Source organism: Bos indicus, chromosome 22 (genome assembly GCF_029378745.1).
Source record: "Bos indicus isolate NIAB-ARS_2022 breed Sahiwal x Tharparkar chromosome 22, NIAB-ARS_B.indTharparkar_mat_pri_1.0, whole genome shotgun sequence".
In the NCBI taxonomy this organism is placed as follows: Eukaryota; Metazoa; Chordata; class Mammalia; order Artiodactyla; family Bovidae; genus Bos; species Bos indicus.
The window spans coordinates 10,581,761-10,597,937 of NC_091781.1; the positions used below are offsets into that span (position 1 = coordinate 10,581,761).

The 16,177-nt window shown below is 45.3% G+C and overlaps 2 protein-coding genes across 5 annotated transcripts in view; both read left to right on the forward strand.

The window, feature by feature from the left end:
• Positions 1-1,742, forward strand: part of TRANK1 (tetratricopeptide repeat and ankyrin repeat containing 1) — a 97,297-nt gene extending 95,555 nt beyond the window's left edge. For all 4 annotated transcript variants that reach the window (XM_070776042.1, XM_019984445.2, XM_070776044.1 and 1 more), the window contains one exon: positions 281-1,742. In XM_070776042.1, coding sequence (XP_070632143.1) covers positions 281-378 — 98 coding nt within the window. In that variant the 3' untranslated portion in view covers positions 379-1,742. The remainder of the gene's footprint in view (positions 1-280) is intronic.
• Positions 1,743-6,598: 4,856 nt separating this feature from the next.
• DCLK3 (doublecortin like kinase 3) overlaps positions 6,599-16,177 on the forward strand; it is a 59,550-nt gene continuing 49,971 nt past the window's right edge. Inside the window, exon 1 of the mRNA XM_070777268.1 lies at positions 6,599-6,649. Coding sequence (XP_070633369.1) covers positions 6,599-6,649 — 51 coding nt within the window. The remainder of the gene's footprint in view (positions 6,650-16,177) is intronic.

A 16,177-nucleotide genomic window follows, 5' to 3' on the forward strand; every position in this document is an offset into this window, starting at 1 on the left:
TGATTTTTTGTGGTTGCTTCAAACAGAAGAACATAACTGGGATACCGCCTCAAGGTGCGGTTGAATTTGGTTTCTGTTGGACTTATTTTTCATTTAAAGGGCCTCTAAAAGAAGGGCAGAGCAGCTAGTCTGTAAAAGAACGTTCTGGAGAAGGATGTTTACTCTGGCTCTGGCTTTTTTTTCCTTTTTTTCAACATTAGGTGTTACTAGGATGTTATCATATATTACAGTAGAATGAAAAAAATCACCATTCTGCTTTTTTTTTCTGCTTTTTAAATAGGTGTCATTCAAGAAGATGTTTATGAAAATGAAGTGGAAGATTTTGGTGAGCTCCGTCCCAGAAGGCGTCCTCGGAAATGTGCAAAGAAGAAGCACTAACATCCACATGGCTGCTGCTTCTTAAACCTTCAGAATGTTCCTTCCTGACTTAGAATCCCAAGTGCTGGGGCAGAAGAGGAAAAGAATATATATTAGCATCGAAAGCGGGATGAGGGGGTCTGACATCACTTTTGCTTTTCATCCTTAGCGTTTCTCTCTCTGTGGTGACTTAGGGTACACTGCTTCCTCAGAGAAGGGGCCTCTTAAGTGCTTTTCCAAGTTCAAGTCCAGCAGGACTGGTTCTCCCTAAAACAAGCTCAGATGACCAGAGTCATAGCCTTGGGACCCACCTTGGGACCCACCCCCTGCCCCCCGAGGCCCCCAGGTTCTCTGGCTCATCATCAGCGTGACCCCAGTCAGGGGCAGGTACACCCCTCACCTCAGTGTTACGGCTGCCCTGGCCTGAGAACCATGCCCTCCCCAGATCTGCTTATCTCCATTCACACTGCCAGCCACCCCCGACCCCAGGCTGCACTGTGGTCGTCTCCAAGCCCACCTGTGACAGTTCCTTCTGTTATATACTTTAGCCTTTTCTCTCCGTGGAAACTTTTCTGCCTGCCTTGCCCCCATTTGTTGAGGTCATTCTCAGCCGCCTGTGCAAGTGGCGATTAGACTACCTCAGAATGTAGTCAAGAATTCCCCATCTCCTTGGGGAGCAGCCAGCCTCAGGACCAGCTCCCTAGAAGGAGAGGCTGGGGAATGTTGCTGCGGTGGGTTCCTGGCCTGTCTCTCCAGGGTTGTCTCTACCCTGTCTTGGCTGGTGCAGACATTCCAAACAGTGTTTTGTGTGTAGCCCTGTCTGTCTAGTTTCCTTGGGTCTCTGTGGCAAGTCGCCCTGGCTGACCTTGACATTCCGATGAGTTTCCCCACACTGAGCTCCCCACTGGGGCAAATTCATAGGGATTTGGCCGTGAGTCACTGCCCCATGGCTTGCAGGTCCGGGAAGAGGAGGGGACCGTGGGCCTGTTTGCAGGAGGCCACTGCTGCCCACTGAGCCATTGGTCTGTCCCTTTCTGGAAGCCCACCTGCCTCTCTCATGATCACTGCCCTCCCTGCCCCCAGTCCTGAGCCCACCCTGGTGCCAAAGGTCAGGCTCACGTTAGTCAGTCGCTGTTTCCTTATCCCCCCTGAACCTGCCTTCTTCCCTCTCCCCGTGCCGCTGCCGCTCTGGCTGCTCTTTGTTTTCTCTTCATTGTCTTTCTGAAATAACTCTGTTTCCTTGAAATGTAAGGTTTTTAATTTTTATTAGGTTATGATTCTACTTTTTATTCCAGGTGTTTTTATAAACTTCATTTGCCAGAAGAAAAAGAAAAAAAAATCTTGCTGTATGATCACATTTTTATAAAGTTAAATCATTTCTCTTACATACGTCTGTCCACTTGTTTATTTCTCATCTCTTTACTTAGAGACTCAAGGGGTAAATCTTAAAACTTGGTACATCTTAGGTGGGGGAGGGTTGGGTCAGCTGGTGGCTACTGATGGCAGACAGAAGCTTGCTGTGTTTTCTGAAACTGAGAAATCTAGGGGCCCAAAGACCCACAGCTGGTTGCACCATCTCTTGAGGGCCTGCCTGTGTAAATTCTTTCCCTTTGGGTGTTTCCACACAGGCAGGGTTCTGAATAGGTAACAAGAACATTGCCCTGGGAGACAGGAGAGCCAGCCTTGAATCCTGGTCCTGTCCAAGGAGCCATTTAGTCTGGGACTAGTCAGACACAGTCCACACACCCCTAGGGCTGGAATGCGACCTCCTAGAGACTAGGGATCTGGTATGGCAGGTTTTGGGCCCAGTATTTAATAACAACGTAACCTTGTGTTAGGAGAAGGCAATGGCACCCCACTCCAGTACTCTTGCCTGGAAGATTCCATGGATGGAGGAGCCTGGTGGGTTACAGTCCATGGGGTTGCGAAGAGTCGGACACGAATGACACGACTTAGCAGCAGCAGCAGCAGCAACCTTGTATCAGTAGCTTCCCAGGTGGCGCCATGGTAAAGAATCCACCTGCCAATGCAGTTCAATCCCTGGGTCGGGAAGATCCCTGGAGGAGGAAATGGCAACCCACTCCAGTATTCCTGTTGGGACATCCCATAGACAGAGGAGCCTGGTGGGCTACAGTCCATGGGGCTGCAGAGTCAGACACGACTGACCATGCACGCTGCATTGTGCCGTGTGTACTGGTCATTTCTTGTCATGCATCTGCCTCCTTTGGGGTCTGTGCAGGACGGGAATCTGGCATTCACGGGTTCTCCAGGCATGACACCAGCTTCATCTCGGTGCCTAACCTCCTCCTCTGTCTCTCCCACACACACATACACACGCCCTATCTCCAGCTGACTCAGAGTCTGAGATCCCTTCAACATGTTCCCAGATTGATTCTATGTGATTGTCAGAAATCTGCACTCCTGGATGGTCCTTAAGTTCCTGACTCAAAGGACAGGTAATCCCTCTCCCTCACCCCTTAAGTCTCTTTCCTCGGCACTGAGACTGTCTTTACCCGATCGAGCCTGTCCCTCTAAACATGCTTTAGAGATTGTGCCTGTAGAGTGCAAGGCAGGTGGGGGCCACCAGGAGCCATCCCCCATCCAGCAGCCCCCACAACCCCATAGAGGTTTAGAGTTGAACTTGACAGACCCGCATACCTTACAATGGCAGAGACAGCAGGCCTGCCAATGACTACGGAGCTGAGCACACTCCCACTTGCCACCCAGAAAAATGTGTCTCCTCACTCACTAAGAGGGAGGGAAAGCCATCAGCAAGGTACCAGGCGTTCTTTAGGTGGGTTGTTGTTGAGAAACCTGCCTCCCAGTTCTGCAGGATCCTACCCTACTCAGAGCCTGTGTTCTCTGCTTAAAACACAGCATCTCACCCTCCTCAGTGGGGATGTGACCTGAGTGTCTGATAGAGTCCTTTGGGGTGATGGGCTGCTCAGAAAGGAGTACTGTCACCACAGGATCTTGGAAGCAAGCCCTAAGTTTGAAATTTGGCTACTTATTCTGGCCGTGGGCATTCAGACACGTTATTTAAAATCTGAGCCCGTGCAGGCATTTATAACATGGAAATAATGATACAAGCTTGGAGCTTGGGTGTAACTGCATTATCTTCCCTCCTACCCTGCCTCCCTTCCCTTGAGGGACCAAGAAGCCAAAAAGATGCCAGGCATCTATTTCCAGGGCAGGGAGAGGTGGTCACGGAGGATGACGAGCGCCAGGGACAGAGCTGGGTCAGCTTTGTGTGGCCTGGATGGAAGTGGAGATATTTTTCTATGAGGGCTTTGTTCCCTGGGGCCCAACCTTTTTAGAGACTGAGGCTATTTTTAGCCCACGTTTTTGTGATTCTGCAGGACAGCTGTTTCAGGCAAGTATGTAGGCCACTCTGTGATATTTGGAGTCATCATTTTAAGGTTAGGGAGTGGGTTGGGGGAAGACAACGAGAATAACTCCTGAGTTTCCAGATGCATCATTGGGAGATTTACCCCTACCCTGCAGAATGCTGCAGCCCGCATTTTCTTTGTGGCTACTCTGGAGCTTCTGGAGGGACCAAGCTGATAAACATCCTTTTCTGCGGGGTAGGGGAGGCCTTGCCGCTTGGCATGGGAGATCTTAGTTCCCAGACCAGGGATGGAACCTGCGCCCCCTGCAGTGGAAGTGTGGAGCCCTAACCACTGGACCATCAGTGAAGTCTCCAGATGAACACTTGTTACACTTCAAGTTGAGAGTGTTTGTCCTCTTCCAATTTTTTTTTTTTTTTTTTTGCCATTCTGCTTGCCAAAACCAAATCACGGTGGAGAAAAGTTTGGTGACACTCCTGCCAATGAGGCTGTGGAAGGTGGGCTTACCCACAGCCATGGGAACAAAACCAGGACAGCCTTCCTGGAGGGCACGCTGACAGTATTAAGTTTAAAAAAGGACTCACCTTTGGACTCAGCATTTCTACTTTTTGTTTCTTAATTGTCATCATTTTTAATTGTAAAATACACACAACATGCAATTCACCATCTTTATTACTTTTCAGTGTTAAACACATTCACACTATTGTGCAACCATCTCCAGAACTTTCTTACCTTGCAAAACTGAAACTGTACCTATTGCACAACTCCCCATTTCCCCTCCGCCCAGCCCTTGGAACCCCCCATTCCACTCTGCATCTTTGATTTTGACCACTCTAGGGACCTCGATTAAGTGGACTCCTGCGGCTTTTTTCCTTCTGCGACTGGCTTATTTCACTCAGCATAAGGTTCTCAAGGTTCACCCATGTAGCATACTGCAGAACTTCGTTCCCTTTTAAGGCGGAAGAATATTTCATTGTATGTATATTATCTGCGTTTCTACTTTCGGGGCTTTCCATTAGAGAAGCATTCCTGTGAAAAAGAAAGTGAAGTCACTCAGTCGTGTCCGACTCTTTGCGACCCCATGGACTGTAGCCTATCAGGCTCCTTAGTCCATGGAATTTTCCAGGCAAGAATACTTGAGTGGGCTGCCATTTCCTTTTGCAGAGGATCTTCCCAACCCAGGGATTGAACCCGGGTCTCCGGAGTTGCAGGAAGTCTAGAAACATTCCTAGAAGTACCCAAATAAATGTCCACTTCCAGAGTCTCCAGGCAAGTGCAGAGTTGGAGACAACTCAAATTTCAGATGGATACCTTGAATATAGGTCAGGTTTTAGAAAGATGTAGATACGCTGGCATGGAAATGCAGACATCAATCGTTCCCTGAAAACTCATGCTGAAGAGGAGGCTCTATGGTTCAATCCACATTAGTAAAAACAAACAAAAATAAAATTTAATTCCAAGTTGCTGCTGGTGGTAATCTTGAGTACTCTGTAAGACTTGGGATTTTAAAAATAGTTTGGAGTCTATGTGTGGTCACAAAGAACAGTAAAGATATTTTTGGAGATGAAAACAGGAACAGGAGGGCACACACTTGTTGCTCAAAGAGGTGGTCAGAGAGGAGCATGCTCGGTCCACTCCTGTGCTTACAAAGTGATATTAAGAGGTGATGATAGGGATCTCCCTGGCGTTCCAGTGGTTAAGACCTCACCTTCCAGTGCAGGGGGTGTGGGTTCCATCCTTGGTGGAGGAGCTAAGATCCCACATGTCTTGGGGCCAAAACATAAAACGGAAGCAACATTGTAAGAAATTCAATGAAGGTTTTTAAAAAATGGTTCATGTCAAAAAATCTAAAAAAAAAAAAGAGGCTATGATAATCCGGTAGGAAAGGATCCTCTTGGAGACACCCCTTGAGGTCCCATAGGTCTAGCTCTGTCCTGGGCTGTTTATCCAGCTGACCCCCATCCAACTGGTGTGCATCTCCAGCCAGAGGGCACCTCAGCTTCTAAGGTCATCCATCAGTTACACCTTGAACTTTATCACCTGACCCTGCTACGGCCTCTTAGAAATCTTGGCGCAGGTATACTCCCCGAGAGCATCCTTACCCTTGAGTCTCCCAACCGATGACATCTTCCTGCTACCTTCCCTGGCTTCTTTCCTGAGCTTCGAAGATGCGCTCATCTAGCTATGAAGCTTGAAAAGTGAAAGTGAAAGTCGCTCAGTCGTGTCCGACTCTGCGACCCCAAGGACTATACAGTTCATGGAATTTTCCAGGCCAGAATACTGGAGTGGATAGCCTTTCCCTTCTCCAGGGGATCTTCCCAACGCAAGGGTCGAACCCAGGTCTCCCTCATTGCAGTGGATTCTTTACTAACTGAGCCACAAGGGAAGCCCCACTGGAGCTTGACACGATGCAAACAACCACTGTAACAGCTGTTATGCAGAGTACCTCCCTGCTGTTCATACAGGCGAGTGAGTACCCACAGCGACCCCGTGAGGCAGATGTCGGGATCACACCCATTATACAGATGAGAACTGAGGCTGTGAGAGCTCCATGGAGCCCCGCCCCTCAGGACTCACCTCTCCAGCACTAGCCTGTGGGGATCACAGGTAAGTTTGCTTCAATTGTACAAAGATAGACAGGGTGGTAGTTCTCTTGGGATAAAAAACACTTTTCTTCCATTTTCTATTCCACCAATTTCCTCCCTGTTTCAGTTTTCCTTCACATAGATGTCAGCGTGTTTCCAGTTTTCTGGAATCCTTTGACTATTTTGACTGCTCACTTTGCAGGTGGTTATTTGGCAGTGGGGAGTTGGGGAGCACCTGTTTGTTTTTTTTAAATCACTGCTCACAAAGACCCTTTTCCTAGCTGATAGCTTCAGGGCTTCTTTCCCACCATGTCTCTGGTCGCGTTGGCCCAGGAGCGGAACTCCCGGGGACAATACAGGGTCAGTCACAACCGCGGGAGGGAAAGAGCCTCGCACCTGGAATGTTCCTGACTTCACAGAGGAGGAATCAGAACAGACAAGGTTGGTGAGTTTTTCTCTTTTATTCAAAGCTTCTGGGTCAGAGTTTATCTCCGCCCCCCACCCCCCCCCCACCCCCAGCTTCCCTGAGGAGGCTATGAGATGGCTGAACAGCTGGACCAAAGTGAGAAGATGCCATCTGTCTTCCTGGAGATAGGAAGTCCAAACATCGGAGTCCTCAGACCTAACTGAGAGATGGCTGACCTTGATCGTCAATTCTCTCAGCTCATCAAAAGGAGGAGTTTTCAAGGAGGTTAGAGTTTTCAAGGAGGTCTGGGTTTGTAATAGAAACACTTGCCGGAAGAACTCTAATCTTCCTCCTATCAAGGATTTTCAAATAAATTTTTTAAAGAAGTAGAAATCCTATTTAGAACAAAAGTAGACTCTGGAGATGTTAGTCTGTCAGGCTGACTGCTGGAGGAGGAAACATGGCCTATCCCCAGGCCCAGCTGTGAATAGGCAGGATACACGTGTGTGTGTGTGTGTGTGTGTGTGTATGTGTGTGAGTGTGTGTGTGTGCATATGTGTGTGTGTGTGTAGAGGAGTCAGGACATGAAAGAAGGTGCATGTGGCTGAATTTCTCGTTCCTTCTGTTCCTTCTTTGTGTTTAACTCAAAGGGAAAAAAAATGCACAGGCTGCTTGGGGGTGTCCAGGTGGAACGAAGCCACCGGAGTTCAGTTCAAGTGAACTGCAATCCGCAAATATATCTGAGAAGCAGTCTTTGCCAAGGGACAAACACTGTTTTGCCTACCCTTTTTATAGGAGATATTTTAAAAAGTCAAGTGAGAGCCTGCAATCTGAAGGGTCCACACCTCCTTTTTTTTCAGCCTGCAGTGATGGGAGTAGGTGAGTGGGATGGGGTCGTCAGGGAGAGGTAGAGGGAGTTCTATGTAGTGGGGAGGGGACAGTATGTTTGGCTTAAGGAGAGGAGAACTAGAGGCCTTCGTGACTAGGGCTGTCTCCCCACTAATGATAACCAGGTCTGCTGAGGGGTGCTTACACAACAGAAGTATATTTTCTTGGTTCTGGTGGCTCCACCGCTGAGATGAAGCTGTTAGCAGTTTGGTCTTTCCTGAGGCCTCGCTTCTTGGCTTGCAGATGGCTGTCTTTTCCCAGTGTCTACACACGATCTTCCCTCTGTGGAACTCTGTGTCCAAATTTCCACTTCCTATAAGGAAACCGATTCTACTGAATTAGGGTCCAACCTAATGACCTCATATAACCTGATCACCACTTTAAAGACCCTATCTCCAAACACAGTCACATTTTGAGATACTAGGAATTAGGATTTTAACCTATGAATTTAGCAGTGGGGTGATACAATTTAGCCCACAGGACTGGATTGAGGCATTAGCTTTGTGAGAAACTCTTGAAGAAGAGGTAACCCAGGTGGTGCTACTGGTAAAGAATCCACCTGCCAGTTCAAGAAACATGGGTTTGATTCCTGGGCTGGGAAGATCCCCTGGAGGAGGAAATGGCAATCCACCCCAGTATTCTTGCCTGGAAAATCCCGTGGATGGAGGAGCCAGGTGGGCTACAGTCAAAAGGGTTGCAAAGAGTCAGATGCAGCTGAGCACACAGCACAAAGGCATCAATATCTTAAGGAAGAAGAAGTTTGGTTGGACCATTTGCCTCAGTTGTCAAGTCACAGAGAGCACAGCCTGGGATAAAAGTTTTGACTGAGCAAAGGGGACCAAAGTCTTTAGTCATCTGGTCAACTAGGATGCTGCTGGTGCTGGAGGAGCTTGGACAACTGGCTGGCGGGGGCAGGGGGTGGATAATAAATGCTGTCCTTTGAGCTCTGCCTTCTGCCTCTCTTTCGTCTTTTCTGCTGTTTCTCACAGAACATCTCCTTCACGCCTGCGGCCTCAGTTTCCCTGGTGTGCTCATCATTTCTCCATCACATCCTCTTGTCTCAACACCTCTTCCAAAGACCTGCTGATCCCCTCTTAAAGTTCAAGGTGTAGGAGGTGCCACCTTTCTGGGAGTCAAGTCTTCTGTCTCTGATTATATGTCATTTGCTTTCATTTTTCAGAGACAGCATTCTTTCAACCATATCTTGACTTTTTCATTACCAGTAATTTCCATTTGTACTTTTCAACTTTTGTTTTCCCAAAGACGAAGATAAATAGTGTCTGTTCCTGCAAGACCTTTGATTGATGTTAACCTTGTTTTGCACCAGAGATCTCTAGCAGTCTGAAGCACCAAGCTCTGCAGACATGAAGGCATCCAATGAATCCCACCCATTCCTTGAAACAAAAGCCATCCTGCTGCCAAATGCTGTGGAATTATATAATTATCAGTTTTGCTTTGTTAGATAATTGTGCTTTTTAAATGCTTTCCTGAAAATAGCTTTACCAAAATCTACATTTTCTACCTTCTCTGAAACTGAGGGATGATTGGAGGGTTTTGTTTTTTTTTCTTTCTGATTTTATTGTTGCTAAAATGTTTCACAAATGACATTATTAAAAATGAACCAGAACAAAGTTAAGGACATTTTTTTTTTCATCCTTATTCTCGTCTCTGACACAGAAGAGGCTCTTTCACTTCCCTGGGTCTCCTGTTCTCCACCCACTCGCAGTGTAAGTGGGATGGTCTAAAGATTCATGGAACACTTGCAAAATTCTTGAGATTTCAAACTGAGAAGGTTCTGTGTGAGTGTGAAAAACAAAGACCAGAACTCCTCACAGAACAATGGCTCTTCAGACTCGGCCATGACTGCCCTGCCCTGCTTTTGTACTGCAAAAAGAGCTATGTTTCCATCGCTTTTTGTTTGTTTTTAATATGCTTATTTGATAATTTATTCTGTTTTTAAATTTAAACAACCCATGGGAATTTAGATCACACCATTTACCAACTTTAGTTCAAAAAAAAATCATCACAACTTTCAAATGTTACAAAGCATGACATTAAAAAGTCAAGATTAATAACAATAGTTTCAGATCACCTAGGAGAAGAGTGTTTTTTTCCACCACCAGGGTATCTGTCAGCTTCAATAATTGGCCATCATAACTCCCTCGTTGTTTTCTTCTCTAATTCTTTGCTTCTACTAAATCATAATTTTAGGAGCAGAGGACACCAGCAGGTGTCTGATAGCTTCATTAGTTGGTTTGGATATTGGAGCAATTTCTTACTGAAGGCTATCTTTCGAGGCTGCTAGGTCAACAGTTTCACTGCCCGGGGAGCCCAGAAGGGTGAATGTTTGAACCTGGAGTGGAACACTGCCTACGGCCCTGTCCTGCCCTTGACTGACTTGGCCTCTGAGACAATTTCTTCATGGTCTGGTGCAGTGTTTGAATGTGACTTGTCAACCTGATTGATAATATAATGACTTCTTTCTCTGATGAATGAAGAAAACATTGAGAAAAAAATTCCTACTTGATGATTAGAATCTTTTATACCAGAGTTCAACCTCCTTGTGAAATTCTGATATCTTTTTTTTTTTTTGGCCACACCATGTGGCATGTGGGATCTTAGTTCCCCAACCAAGGATAAAACCTGTGCTCCCTGCAGTAGAAGTGCAGAGTGCTAACCACCTGGACCTCCAGGGAATTCCCCTGATATCTTATTTTGGGTATTTATGATTGTGATACATTAGCTTTGAGGCTAGAAGCTCAACCATCTCTAAAATACTGAAAATGTCACTGCCATTTGCCACTTGGAATCATGTGCTAAGTTGCTTCAGTTGTGTCCGACTCTGTGCAACCCTATGGACTGTAGCCTGCCAGGGTCCTCTGTCCATGGGATTCTCTAGGCAAGAATACTGGAGTGGGTTGCCATGCCCTTCTCCAGGGAATTTTCCTGATACAGGGATCAAATCCAAGTCTCATGCCTCCTACATTAACAGTTTCTTTACCACAAATGCCACTTGGGAAGCCCGCTTGGAATGACAGGAGAGGTCTTTCCTTACATATTAGTTACAAGAAAAAAATACATTTTTATAACCTCATCCTCCTCTCCATAATTTAATGGAAACGGACTTCTTGACTGTGATCTTACTTGAATGTGATTCATACAAACCATGCTAAGCAGAGTCTTGTTGCCCATTTCTTCCCACTGCATGCCCAGAGAGTGGAGGTTAAGTCACCGTGAATTGATCATGTTAGTCATTTTCACTGGCTCCCTCCAGATACAACGACCAGAGGGCATGCTGATGGTCAGTCACTGCCTGTCTTCTGCCAATAAAGTTGTGTATGGATTGGCCTGCAGGAACAGGCCCTGAACTATACAGATATACTCTTTTTTTGCTTCATGTGTGGCTGATGTTCCATCAACCCTGGTTCAACACTTGTTTTCCAGTTTATAACAAAGCTGCCCAAACAATCTCTCATCCTGGTACATGAAAGTCATTGAGATCTTTTCTCTTGTGAATGTGCCATGCTTGGGTCAAGAGTGAGATTGTATTTTGCAGTGTTTTGTCCCAATCTAAGTTGAAGAAACTTTTATTATGTGCACACACACATCATATAGACTACTCTTTCCTCTTGTGTGTCTCACTGATTTTACAAGACTTCCTGTACTGTCATTTGGTAATGGCTTTTGGCAATATCCCTCTCTGCTTTGCCTCTAGGCATAATTTTGTCCTGACTACTGTGATTGATATTACAAGATATTTACTTTTGTTTTTGCTGTCAGTTCAGTTAGTTTAGTCGCTGAGTCACATCCAACTCTTTGCAACCCCATGGGCTGCAGCACACCAGGCTTCCCTGTCTATCACCAACTCTGGTTCCTCTGTGTATTCTTACCATCTCTTCTTAATATCTTCTGATTCTGTTAGGTCCATACCACTTCTGTCCTTGGTATAAGGAGTTCAAAATTGAGTCACGCACCAGTGTAAAGTGAAATTAAAGTGTTAGTTGCTTCAGTTGTGTCCGACTCTTTGCGACCCCATGGACTACAGCCCGCCAGGCTCCTCTGTCCATGGGATTTCCTAGGCAAGAGGATATTAGAATACTGTATCCAGAATACTGGAGTGGGTTGCCATTTCCCCCTCCAGGGGATCTTCCCAATGCAGAGACTGAACCTGAGTCTCCTGCACTGCAGGCAGATTCTTTACAGTCTGAGGCACCAGGGAAGCCCTAGAGCCTTAGTCCTTTTCTTCAACCATTAATTAATAATCAGTTATTTTCACACTGGAACATATGACTTATTCTGGGGCAAGTGGGGAAAATTTGGTTTACCTGTAACTGTGATTCTGTCACTGTGCTTAGTTTGAGAATCATAAAGGTATAGATGACTTCCTGCCATCTGTTTGAAAATTTCAAAACAGACAATTCTTGAGCATCAGGGGTCAGTAGATTGCTTATGCAGTGATGATCAGATTTCACATCTTCACTGTCAAACCTCCTACCTGTTTTTTTTATTTATTTTTAAAATTTATTTTGCTTATTCATTCTGTTTTTGTTTTTGTTTTGTGGTGGGGGGTGGGGAGCCACGTGTGCAGCTTTTAGGAACTTAGTTCCCCAGCTAGGGATCGAACCTGGTCACTCAGCAGTGAAAGTGCCGAGTACTAAACACTGGACGTCTGGAGAGTTTCCATCCTACTTGCTTTTTGAAAACAATTAAGCAAACGATCTTTCTGACTGTGTGAAATGATACCCTAGTCACTTGTTCCAGCACAGACAGATTCACATTTACTGCTTTTACTAGAATCTTCACTATTTACATTTAAAACATTTAGAGTTGCAATGTATATAATACTGCTTTCTTTACCACTTTTAGGATTCTATGAAAGGCTTCATATAGCCATGAAGATTCAAGGGAAAGAAATAATATAATCATCCCTTAAGTAACTAGAACTGCTGTTGGAAACTAAAGATGTTCTATCAAGGTTATAGAATGAACTTTCAACTTTTAAGCATTAAAAAAAAAAAAAAGCTCAAGACTACATTGAAAGAATAATGACACCCAAGTTAGAGACTAGGAAATAGTGACTTTATATATCATCACAGTCTGGTGAGTTCTACACTAACAGGACTCTAGAATTAGGTCTCATATGGTGGTTAATAGAAAGTCAAAGGTAATCTAGATTTTTAAAGAACTAAATTGGTTTGAGAAATTACTTAAATTCATGAGTCAGATGACTTCTCTGACATGATGTCAACAGTCTGTGTACGCTTATACTTCAGGGTTATGATCTAATTAGTCAATGCTACATCTTTTAGGAAGATACAACCATGGGACTGTCTTTCAGAAGGATATGGTTACTCTTAATTTTTAAACTTAAATTATGAATTGGGGGGATTCTGACCTGGAGGAGGTCACATCAATCCTATCGGAAATGTATTGTACCCTGGTGGCAGTCCCTCTTCATTGTTTTTCATGATCTTTGTGTCCTCAGGCTCTGGTGCAGACTGAACATAGCAAATACCCCCAAAGTGCTCAGTGGTTATTCATTGGATGAATAAATGGATACATTGATCAGGCCAGCAAGGTATGGTGGATGTGTGCTGCAATCAGACAGACCCGGGTTCCAATTCTGCCTCTGCAATTTATTAGGCTATTGTGTGACCTTGGGTCGGAGAAGGCAATGGCACCCCACTCCAGTACTTTTGCCTGGAAAATCCCATGGACGGAGGAGCCTGGTGGGCTGCAGTCCATGGGGTTGCTGAGGGTTGGACACGACTGAGCGACTTCACTTTCACTTTTCACTTTCATGCATTGGAGAAGGAAATGGCAACCCACTCCAGTGTTCTTGCCTGGAGAATCCCAGGGACGGGGAAGCCTGGTGGGCTGCCATCTATGGGGTCGCACAGAGTCGAACACAACTGAAGCGACTTAGCAGCAGCAGCAGCAGTGACCTTGGGTGAGTTTCTTATGCTCTCCGACTCTCAGCTTGCTCAAGTGTTTAAGAACAGGAGACATCCTCAGAAAAATGGCAAGAATGACCCTACCTCACAGAGTTCTGGGCTTAAAAGCGGTGTCCCTCTACAAAAGCTCCTGACTGATGGTTCAAAAATGTTTGTCTCTCCTCTTGCATTGGGCTTCTCCTCTTTGGTAGAGATTGTTGAGAATATTCAGAGAAGGAGCTAAATCTCCCAAATGGGTTGGACACCAAAAAAGTATTAGTCACTCAGTCGTGTCTGACTCTTTGTGACCCCATGGGCTGTCGCCTGTCTATGGACTCCTCTGTCTATGGGATTCTCCAAGCAAGAATACTAGGATGGGTAGCTATTCCCTTCTCCAGGGCATCTTCCTGAGCCAGAGATTGAACCTGGGTCTCCTGCACTGCAGGCAGATTTTTTACTGTCTGAGCCACTGCTGCTGCTGCTAAGTCACTTCAGTCATGTTCGACTCTGTGTGATCCCATAGACGGCAGCCATCAGGCTCCCCCGTCCCTGGGATTCTCCAGGCAAGAACACTGGAGTGGGTTGCCATTTCCTTCTCCAATGCATGAAAGTGAAAAGTGAAAGTGAAGTCGCTCAGTTGTTTCCGACTCTGAGCGACCCCATGGACTGCAGCCCACCAGGCTCCTCCGTCCATGGGGTTTTCCAGGCAAGAGTACTGGAGTGGGTTGCCATTGCCTTCTCTAGGGGAACCCAAAGGGTTAGATTAAAGTAAAATGTCTATTTCAAACCTGAGAATGAGAAATTTGAATTTTTTTCTAGAAAAATTCTTTATATATTATTTAACATGTAAAGGAACTAGATCTGAGAGATAGAGTGCCTGATGAACTATGGAATGAGGTTTGTGACATTGTACAGGAGACAGGGATCAAGACCATCCCCATGGAAAAGAAATGCAAAAAAGCAAAATGTCTGTCTGGGAGGCTTTACAAATAGCTGTGAAAAGAAGAGAAGCAAAAAGCAAAGGAGAAAAGGAAAGATGTAAGCATCTGAATGCAGAGTTCCAAAGAATAGCAAGGAAAGATAAGAAAGCCTTCCTCAGTGATCAATGCAAAAAAATAGAGGAAAACAACAGAATGGGAAAGACTAGAGATCTCTTCAAGAAAATTAGAGATAACAAGGGAACATTTCATGCAAAGATGGGCTTGATAAAAGACAGAAATGGTATGGACCTAACAGAAGCAGAAGATATTAAGAAGAGGTGGCAAGAATACACAGAAGAACTGTACAAAAAACATCTTCACGACCCAGATAATCACGATGGTGTGATCACTCACTTAGAGCCAGACATCCTGGAATGTGAAGTCAAGCGGGCCTTAGAAAGCATCACTACGAACAAAGCTAGTGGAGGTGATGGAATTCCAGTTGAGCTATTTCAAATCCTGAAAGATGATGCTGTGAAAGTGCTGCACTCAATATGCCAGCAAATTTGGAAAACTCAGCACTGGCCACAGGACTGGAAAAGGTCAGTTTGCATTCCAATCACAAAGAAAGGCAATGCCAAAGAATGCTCAAACTACCGCACAATTGCACTCATCTCACATGCTAGTAAAGTAATGCTCAAAATTCTCCAAGCCAGGCTTCAGCAATACGTGAACCGTGAACTTCCAGATGTTCAAGCTGATTTTAGAAAAGGCAGAGGAACCAGAGATCAAATTGTCAACATCCACTGGATCATGGAAAAATGAAGAGAGTTCCAGGAAGACATCTATTTCTGCTTTATTGACTATACCAAAGCCTTTTGACTATGTGGATCACAATAAACTGTGGAAAATTCTGAAAAGAGATGGGAATACCAGACCACCTGACCTGCCTCTTGAGAAACCTATATGCAGGTCAGGAAGCAGCAGTTAGAACTGGACATGGAACAACAGACTGGTTCCACATAGGAAAAGGAGTATGTCAAGGCTGTATATTGTCACCCTGCTTATTTAACTTATATGCAGAGTACATCATGAGAAACACTGGGCTGGAAGAAGCACAAGCTGGAATCAAGATTGCTGGGAGAAATATCAATAAGCTCAGATATGCAGATGACACCACCCTTATGGCAGAAAGTGAAGAGGAACTAAAAAGCCTCTTGATGAGGGTGAAAGAGGAGAGTGAAAAAGTTGGCTTAAAGCTCAACATTCAGAAAACTAACATCATGCCATCTGGTCCCATCACTTCACAGGAAATAGATGAGGAAACAGTGGAAACAGTGTCAGACTTTATTTTTCTGGGCTCCAAAATCACTGCAGATGGTGATTGCAGTCATGAAATTAAAAGACGCTTACTCTTTTGAAGGAAAGTTATGACCAACCTAGATAGTATGTTGAAAAGCAGAGACATTACTTTGCCAACAAAGGTCTGTCTAGTCAAGGCTATGGTTTTTCCCATTGTCATGTATGGATGTGAGAGTTGGACTGTGAAGAAGGCTGAGCGCTGAAGAATTGATGCTTTTGAACTGTGGTGCTGGAGAAGACTCTTGAGAGTCCCTTGGACTGCAAGGAGATCCAACCAGTCCATTCTAAAGATCAGTCCTGGGTGTTCATTGGAAGGACTGATGCTAAAGCTGGTGGTACTTTGGCCACCTCATGCGAAGAGTTGACTCGTTGGAAAAGA